The following is a 9635-nucleotide window of genomic DNA, read 5'->3' as shown; positions in this document are numbered from 1 at the left end:
ATTTTTTTTCCTTTATGTCATTGTATTTTCTGGCAAATTAAATTGTCCTCGTTTCCTTTTCGCTTCTCTTATGTTTGTTCGGTGTCTATAATAGACCTGGTTAAAAAATAGATATTTATATTTATAGATATATATATATATACATGTCTCAGGGGCCACGTGGCTCCTTTGGAAATGCCAGTTCATAAAACATCCAAACTTTCTGTGGGGAGATGGATGAAATTTCATTACGGCCACGGAGCCTCCCGCACTCTGCGAGGCAGCAGGAATGATTCCATTGCCGTGGAGCACTTCCCATTTCCATTTCTCATTTGGACGTTTGCTTCAATTTGTTTGACAAATTATACAAGATCAAAAAATCCCCACCAACCCCAAATCAGTGAAACGCTGACAATTCCTCCTGACATCCCACAAACAGGGTGTCCTCCCACCATGCTGCAGGGTGGGAATTCCTGTGCCAGTGCAAGGAAACGTGTTTTCCCCATGGGATCCACCAGGTCCCAGGGATGTGAGGGTGGGGATGCCCTGGGATGGGCTCCCCCAGCCCCATTCCCAGGGAGGAGCCCCTGGCACTGCCCATGGTGGGGCTGCAGCTTTGCCCGATTCTCTCACGGCCCCAAGTGCTTCCCATGTTTTTATTTATTCCTTTAATCTCTTTGCCATTAAAAGTGCATCTCTGGGATGATCCAATAGGTGGGAATGGCCCCCCCAGCACACGGAGATGTGAGGCCGTGGTGGTTCCCCCTCAGCATGGGCGGGTCACACCAGGGCCAGGCCCCTCCGTGGTGTAAATCAGGAGTAACAGGGTGTTACCTGGGGCAGGATCCCCTGCCCAGCCCAGGGGGGTGACCCCACAGAGCCCCTCTGAGCCCCCCAACCAGATCCTGCTGCCCCCTGGAATTGCTGCGAAGGTGGGTGAGAGCATTTTTGGGAAGGGGCTTGGGCTGTGTGTCCTCCCTGTTGAGGTGAACAGGCTGGAAACATCCTCAAACCCAACACAAAATATCAGGGACAGGATATGGAGAGGGGGATAAAACCTTCTGGATCCATGGGAAAGAGCAGGACCTACAGCAGGATCCACAGTTGGATCCACAGCAGAACCCACAGCATGACCCACAGCAGGACTCACAGCTGGATCCACAGCTGGATCCACAGTTGGATCCACAGCAGAATCCACAGCTGGATCCACAGCAGGATCCACAGCAGGACTCACAGTTGGATCCACAGCTGGATCCACAGTTGGATCCACAGAAGGACCCACAGCAGGACCCAGAGTTAAATCCACAGCAGGACCCACAGCAGGACCCACAGTTGGATCCACAGCAGGACCCACAGCAGGACCCACAGCTGGATCCACAGTTGGATCCACAGAAGGACCCACAGCAGGACCCAGAGTTAAATCCACAGCTGGATCCACAGCAGGACCCACAGCTGGAGCGGGGCAGAGGACATGGGACCTGTCAAGGACCCAGGTCCTGCTACCCCCAGGTCTGGGGTTGCTCCAGCCCCTTTGGGATCCCCCAGGCGCTGCCCACCTCCCTTTCCAGGAGGAATCCCTCCCGGGGGTGTTCCCGTGGCCCTGCCCCACCACCTGCCCCATCACCCCACATCTCCACGAGCCCCCACGGCCCAGAACGCTTCAGAAATCCCAGTTTTATTTCAGACCGGAAACAACCAACCAGGAAGAACGAAAGAAAAACCCCCATCCCACCCCCCACACCAGCCCCCCCCAAAAAAAACAACCCAAAACCCCACGGAATGAGAAACGGCCCCAAATCCGAACCACTCCGGTGCCCAGGTGGGTGCTACATACAGGCTGGGGGGCTCGGGGGGCGCGGGGCTCCCCGGCCTGGGGGTCGCTCCGGCTCTTCCCAAGGGTGGGGGCGGCTCAAAGTGCATCAAGCAGGAGGTCAGGAATGTCCCCGCACTGGGCAGGTGGGGAAACAGAGGCACGGCACGGGGCGGGGGGACAGGGGTGGGCTCTGGGGTGGGGAAATCCAGCCCTTGGCAGCCAAGTCCATGCAAACGCTCCCGGCTCTAGGAACCATCTCAGGCGCGTGTATTGCTTAGGGGATGATTTGGTTTATCATAAATATGAGCTATAACGCTGGACCGGAGCATCCGCCGGGCTCCGCCGCGGGGAGGGGGCACACGGGGCTCCATGCACGTTCCATGCACTTACAGGTTGGTTTTTGCCTGGCGAGGGAGGGTCGGTGCGCGGTCGTGTCGCCGCCAAAGTCTCCGTGCCCAGCCATGCGCTGGCACCGCCCCGGCACGGCGGGGACACCTCCGTCCCCTCGCCGCCCCCCGCCCGGGGGGGCCGCGGATGGATGTACAGATACATATTTATATATATTTATAGCTCTCTCCTCCTCGCTGTGGGGCCGCGGGTGACCCCACTATTTCATGCCGCTGCGCAGCACCTGGTTGGCGGCGATGAGCATCACGCTGATGATGAAGGCGATGGCGAAGGCGCAGATGAGGCTCTTCCGCACGCAGGTCTGGCGGATCTGCTGGCTGGAGCAGGCTGGGGGCGCAAAAACAGCGGGTTATCCCCATGAACCCTTCCCGGACCACGGGGGGCCGGAGCCACCCCTGGCGGGGGTGCCGGGGGTGTTTGGCACTCACTCTCCACGTCCACAGGGCACTCCTCGGCCGTGCCCATGTGACTCTCCTCCTCTGTCATGATGATGTTCTCGATGTCCTTCATGGACAGGTGCTCGCAGAAGGTCTCGTACAGCAGCCGCTTCAGCTCGTCCACCGTCAGCTTCTGCATGTCACACTGCGGGGGGCGGGGGTCACCCCGGGACAGGGGCGGGGGGTCACCCCGGGGCAGGAGGTCACCCCGGGGCAGGGGCGGGGGTCACCCGGGGCAGGGGTGAGGGGTCACCCCGGGGCAGGAGGTCACCCCGGGGCAGGGGCGAGGGTCACCCCGGGGCAGGGGGTCACCTTGGGGCAGGGAGTCACCCTGAGGCAGGGGCAGGGGGTTCTGGGGTCCCCTGGCACCCTTGGGTGTGGTGCCCTGGGTGGATCCCCCTGGCCTTGGCAAGGGAAGGTCTGGGGTCCTGGTGATCCCCTGAGGGTGCTGGCACCAAACCCCAGCCCAAGCATGGCAGGGACAGGAAAGCTCAGCTGGTGCACCCTGACCCTGATCCGGGTGATTAGACTAACCCTAAACTGGAGCCTGAGCCTGAGCCTAACCCCCACCCTAAGCCTGACCTGAACAATGACATCAATCTTCAACCTGTTCCTGACTCCAGCTCTAAACCTGACCTTAACCCTGATCCTAACCCTGGTCCTAAACCTAATCCTGACCCCAAATCTGACCACAACCCTTACCCTGACCCTTAAACCAGTGTTGACCCTGGCACTTAACACACTAACCCTAAGCTGGAGCCTGAGCTTGACCTTAAACCTTTTCCTAACCCTAATCCTGATTCAAACCAACCCTAAACTTGACCCTGACCCAGAGCCTGATCCCGACCTTCACCCTCAGCCTATCCCCAGTTCCAGCCTTGACCCTCATCCTAACCCTGACCCCAACCCCGACGCCAGCCCTGAGCCCCCCCTGCTCCTGGTGCAGGTTCTGGGGCTCTGCCCTGGGGTGGGGGGTGTCTGTACCTTCCAGAAGACGGTGTCGAAGTCGGTGCCGTGGAACTTCTCGGGGATGCCCGAGGTGGACAGTTTGGGCCCCAGTAACGTCACAAACTCCTCAAAGTCCACCTGCCCATCACCTGTGGGACACGGGGGCACATGTGACACCCCTCAAAGGGGTTGCTTGCGGGAGGACTCCCGGCCTGGACTTGGTGATGCTCAGAGGTGCCCCCTCCCCACCACTCTTGCACAGCCCCATGAGGGTCCTGCTCCAACCACGGTGTTTTTTGGGGAGACCCCAGTCCTGGGCTCAGCACTGCCTGGGGAGACCCTCTGTGGGACCCCCTGATCCCTGGGGGGCTCAGGCCATGCTCAGAGCCCTCCTTCTCCCCCAGGGGTCACAAATACTCTGCAATGGCAGTCGGTATTATGGCACCTCACACTTCACCAACCAGGACCCAAACTGACTGGAGACCCCCAATACCTGCCAGGACTCCATGGCAGGGACTCGCAAAACCAATTGAGGTCCCCAAGATCAGGTGGGACCCTCCAGCAAAGCAAGGGGGTCCCCAACCTCAGCCAGGACACCAAACACTGGCTGGGGACCCCCAGTGCCATCTGGGGTCACCCAGTACTGGCTGGGGACCCCCTGATACCACCTGGGTCCCACAGAATGGGAGCTGGGGACCCCCAATGTCGACTGCACTTCCCCCCCTCACCTCTCAGTGCTGGCTGGGGAAGCCCAACACCCTCCAGGACCTTGAACTTTGGTTGGAATCCCAGTTCCAGGTGGGACCTCAGTGCCATCTGGAGACTTCCCAGTGGTAGTTGGGGACTGTCATTGTTGTCTGGGGATCCCCATAACCAACCAGGGACCCCAAAACTGTGGGGATGCTCCAACAAAGTTGGGAGTCCCCAGCCCCAGCTGGAATTGTCAGCACTGGCTGGGGACCCCAGTGCTGGATGGGGACCCTCAATACCATCTGGGGGTGGCCCTCAATGCCATCTGGGGACCTGCACTGTGACCTCCAGTGTGAGTTGGGGACACCCAGTGTTGACTGGAGCACACCAGTGCTGGATGGGGGTGATCAGCACCATCCAGGAGTGCAAACACCAGCTGGAATTTTAATCCCAGCTGGGCCCCCAATTCCAGCTGGGCCCCCGGTGGTGGCCCTGTCCCCCGGGGTGCTGGGTGGCCACACTGGCCATGCCCTGTGGCCGTGGGGACTCTGGTGTGGGGCTGTCAGGGCAGCACAAACGGTGAGTAATGAGGGGAGCGGCGCCTTGGCAGCGCTGCCGGAAAGGCTTTTACACGGGGAAAGGAAAACCAATAAATTAAGGAGCTCTTTAAGGTCCCAACAGACACAGGAGGGACGGGGACAGGGTGATGGTGACAGCGAGTGCTGGAGGGACACGGCCAGCCTGACTGGTGCTGAGGACACAACCTGAGGTGCTGGATCCACTCCAGAGTGCAGGATCCATCCCGGAGTGCAGGATCCATCCCAGGGTGCAGGATCCCCCCCAGGTTACTGGATCCATCCCAGGGTGCAAAATCCATCCCAAGGTGCAGGATCCACCCTGGGGTGCAGGGTCCAGCCTGGGGTGCAGGATCCACCCCAGAGTGCAGGATCCAGCCCGGGGTGCAGGGTCCAGCTCGGGGTGCAGGGTCCAGCTCGGGGTGCAGGGTCCACCCCAGAGTGCAGGATCCAGTCTGGGGTGCAGGATCCACCCCAGAGTGCAGGATCCAGCCCGGGGTGCAGGGTCCAGCTCGGGGTGCAGGATCCACCCGAGAGTGCAGGATCCAGCCCGGGGTGCAGGATCCAGCCTGGGGTGCAGGATCCACCCCAGAGTGCAGGATCCAGCCCGGGGTGCAGGATCCACCCCAGGGTGCAGGATCCAGCCTGGGGTGCAGGATCCAGCCCAGGGTGCAGGATCCAGCCCAGGGTGCAGGATCCAGCCCGGGGTGCAGGATCCAGCCCGGGGTGCAGGATCCAGCCTCGGCAGCACGATCCCAGCAGGTTTAGCATCCCAGCATCATTAAACCCTCCCAAACAGCTGCAGTGGTGAGGATGATGATGATGGATGAACGGGAGGCTCTGGCACGCGGGTCACACCTGGATCAGATTCATTCTGCATCCCATGTTGGGTCCAGCAGCACCCAGTGGGGTGGCAATGGGGAGAATTGTGTGTCTGACCACAGCAGGGGCTGGGGGTCCTGTCCCTGTGCCCACCCCTGTGCCCCCCAGGGTCCTACCGTCCATGTCGAGGCGCTGGATGATGACCTCCAGCTCCACCTCGTTGGGCATGTAGCCCAGGGAGCGCATGGCTGTGCCCAGCTCCTGCTTGGAGATGAACCCGTTGCCATCCCGGTCGAACACCTTGAAGGCTTCACGGATCTCTGTGGGGGGAGCAGGGTGAGTCCAGCGGCACCCACAGAGCCCCCCTGGGCACCCCATCACCCCTCCAGCCATCCCACCCACCCCTCCTGGGCATCCCACCCACCCCTCCAAACATCCCACCCACCCTCCTGGGCATCCCACCCACCCCTCCAAACATCCCACCCACCCCTCCTGAGCATCCCACCCACCCCTCATGAGCATCCCACCCACCCTTTCTGGCATCCCACCCACCCCTCCTAGGCATCCCACCCACCCCTCCTGAGCATCCCACCCACCCCTCCTGGGCATCCCTACAGAGGGAAGCTGGGGCAGGGCAGCACACGCCCCCACAGCCCCCCAGAGGGACCCCAACAGACCCCAAATCTTTGCTCCTGCTCCTGTCACTCGCTCACAGCACCCACCCTGCCCTCACCACTGCCAGGCATTCCACAGCCAAAAACCTGGCATTCTGCCCCAAAAACACATTCCAGGGATGTGCCTGAGCTTGGGGTGTCACCAGGTGGGAGCTGCAGGTAGGGGGACCCCCACAGTGCTGCAGCATCCAGCTGGGAGCATCCCTGAGGATCCTGGGTCTGGGTGTGGAGGGCTGGGGGGTGTCCCCAATCCAGGATCATGGGGTGAGACTTTGGGCCCATTTGGGGATCATGGGGTGGAATTGTGCCCCATCCCACAGTCCCAAAGTGGGTCTTTGCCCCCATTCTGGCATCCAGGGGTGGGTGTCTGAGCTGTGCTTCACTTCACCTCCAAAAAATCCCAAATCTTGCTGGAATTGTCACAGCGTTCAGCCCTTTCCCGGGTGGAGAAGAAGTGGGAAGAAAATGGGAGGATTTGGGGTTTCTGCCTTAAAACAAACCCTCGGGATGTGGAGGAAGATCCCTGCTGTGCCAGGCTTGGAGGGCAGCAGGGAAACTGAGGCCCAGTGTGTTCCCATCGGCCCCATCCCACCTCCTGCTGTGCTCTGGGCTTTGTTTTGGGGCATATTTGGAGCTGGAAAAAAGCTCACGGAAAAGAAGGACCAGGGAATTTGTATTGGGAACAGCAGGAAGCCGGGTTGGGATGTTGGTGCCTCTTCCTTCCCTGTGCCAGCTGACAGAGGGGCTCTTGGAGATGGATCCTGGCAGGAGAAATGGGCTGAGAATTTTGTTTTTGGGGAGACAAACCCATGTTGGTTTGTGGTACCGACCCCCAGCACTTGGGGACATCCCTGCCCGGCTGGTGACACATTGGTGATGTTTTCTGAGGAGTCTGGGGGGAGTTCTGGGGGTTTTTTGGCCTGTCACTGTGATGGCTGAGCCTTTCCTTGGCCAGTGTCCCTGCCTGGGCAGGAGTATGCTCCTGGTTCCCCCTGTGCTCCTGTGGAGCCCTGCTCTGCTCCAGCTATCCCAAAAATTCATCCTTCAAGGATGCTCATCCCGGAGAGCTCACAGGGGGCTCCTTAGATGGCTGAGGGTGTTGTGGGACAGGCAAGAACAAGTCCCAAAAGTGGCCAAAATGTGGTCCCAGCTGGGCCACCCCGACCCTCCCTGCTGAGCCACAGCCCCCCCACCTGCACCCCACGCCTGCTTGGTCCCGGTGTGAGGCAGTGTCTGGTGTCACCCATGTCCCCCAAACCGGGCAGGGGACACAGGGACATGGGAACAGGTGGCAGCACGTCCCTCCTGCAGCAACGTGGGCACCTTGTGGGGTCACCCTGGGGCTCCTGCTGCTGCCATCAGTCCCTGCAGCACCACTGGGGGACACCCCACGGGGACACCCTGGGGACAGCAGCACCTGTGGGTGTCACACGAGGCTGGGTGAGCCACCACTGCACCCTGGGGCATGGAGGGAGCGTGCACACACAGACAGCACAGTGTGCACATAGATATGGCACAGTGTGCACACCCACACACACACACAGTGCACACACAGACAGCACAGTGTGCACACACAGACAGCACAGTGTGCACATAGATATGGCACAGTGTGCACACCCACACACACACACAGTGCACACACAGACAGCACAGTGTGAACACACAGACAGCACAGTGTGCACATAGATATGGCACAGTGTGCACACCCCCCACACACACAGTGCACACACAGACAGCACAGTGTGCACACACAGACAGCACAGTGTGAACACACAGACAGCACAGTGTGCACATAGATATGGCACAGTGTGCACACCCACACACACACACAGTGCACACACAGACAGCACAGTGTGAACACACAGACACCACAGTGTGCACATAGATATGGCACAGTGTGCACACCCACACACACACACACACAGTGCGCACACAGACAGCACAGTGTGAACACACAGATAGCACAGCACAGTGTGAACACACAGACACCACAGTGTGCACACACAGACACCACTGCACAGTGTGAACACACAGACAGCACAGTGTGAACACACAGACAGCACAGTGTGCACATAGATATGGCACAGTGTGCACACCCACACACACACACAGTGCACACACAGACAGCACAGTGTGAACACACAGACACCACAGTGTGCACATAGATATGGCACAGTGTGCACACCCACACACACACACACACAGTGCGCACACAGACAGCACAGTGTGAACACACAGATAGCACAGCACAGTGTGAACACACAGACACCACAGTGTGCACACACAGACACCACTGCACAGTGTGAACACACAGACAGCACAGTGTGAACACACAGACAGCACAGTGTGAACACACAGACAGCACAGCACAGTGTGAACACACAGATAGCACAGTGTGCACACAAAAACACCACTGCACAGTGTGCACTCAAAGTTGCTGCAGTGTGTACACACACACCCCACAGTGCACACACACACAGACCACAGGGCACACACACACCACAAGGTGCCCACACAGTCACCACTGCACAGTGTGCACACACAGACACCGCAGTGGGCACACACAGACAGCACAGCAGCAGGGCTCAAACACACCAGGCAGTGACTCCAGACCTGTGTGTGCACAGATGTACACACGGACACAGCCCATGTGGTGATGCTGTGCCTGTGTGTGCATGCACCAGCACCTTGCAGGGGTGTGCCTGTGCGTGCAAACACACACACCTTGCAAGGATGTACCTGTGCACACACAACCACCTCCCAGGGATGTGCCTCTGCTGGCAAACACACACGTGTTGCTCAGCTCTTATGTGCACGTGTGTGCAAGCACATGGCAGTGCTGCTGTACTTGTGCACACACACACACACCTACACCTGCAGTGCTGTGCTTGTGCACACACCACACATCCCCTGCACTGCTGCTGTACTTGTGTGCACACACACACAAACACCTTGCAGTGACACTGTACTTGTGTGCACACACACACACACACATTGCAGTGACACTGTACCTGTGTGCACACACACACACACCTTGCAGTGACACTGTACTTGTGTGCACACACACACAAACACCTTGCAGTGACACTGTACTTGTGTGCACACACACACACAAACACCTTGCAGTGACACTGTACTTGTGTGTGCACACACAAACACCTTGCAGTGACACTGTACTTGTGTGCACACACACACACACACATTGCAGTGATACTGTACCTGTGTGCACACACACACAAACACCTTGCAGTGACACTGTACTTGTGTGACACACACACACAAATACCTT

At 59.0% G+C, this 9635-nt stretch overlaps 1 protein-coding gene across 1 annotated transcript in view; it reads right to left on the bottom strand.

Moving 5' to 3' along the window:
* Window positions 1-1789: 1789 nt before the first annotated feature.
* The window catches only part of CABP7 (calcium binding protein 7), an 11194-nt gene continuing 3348 nt past the window's right edge, over window positions 1790-9635 (bottom strand). Inside the window, exons 2-5 of the mRNA XM_071572142.1 lie at window positions 5849-5992; window positions 3622-3734; window positions 2629-2782; window positions 1790-2527 (exon numbers count right to left, since the gene is read on the bottom strand). Coding sequence (XP_071428243.1) covers window positions 2400-2527; window positions 2629-2782; window positions 3622-3734; window positions 5849-5992 — 539 coding nt within the window. The 3' untranslated portion in view covers window positions 1790-2399. The remainder of the gene's footprint in view (window positions 2528-2628; window positions 2783-3621; window positions 3735-5848; window positions 5993-9635) is intronic.

Source organism: Pithys albifrons, chromosome 17 (assembly GCF_047495875.1).
Source record: "Pithys albifrons albifrons isolate INPA30051 chromosome 17, PitAlb_v1, whole genome shotgun sequence".
In the NCBI taxonomy this organism is placed as follows: Eukaryota; Metazoa; Chordata; class Aves; order Passeriformes; family Thamnophilidae; genus Pithys; species Pithys albifrons.
This window is presented reverse-complemented; position numbering and strand designations above follow the sequence as displayed.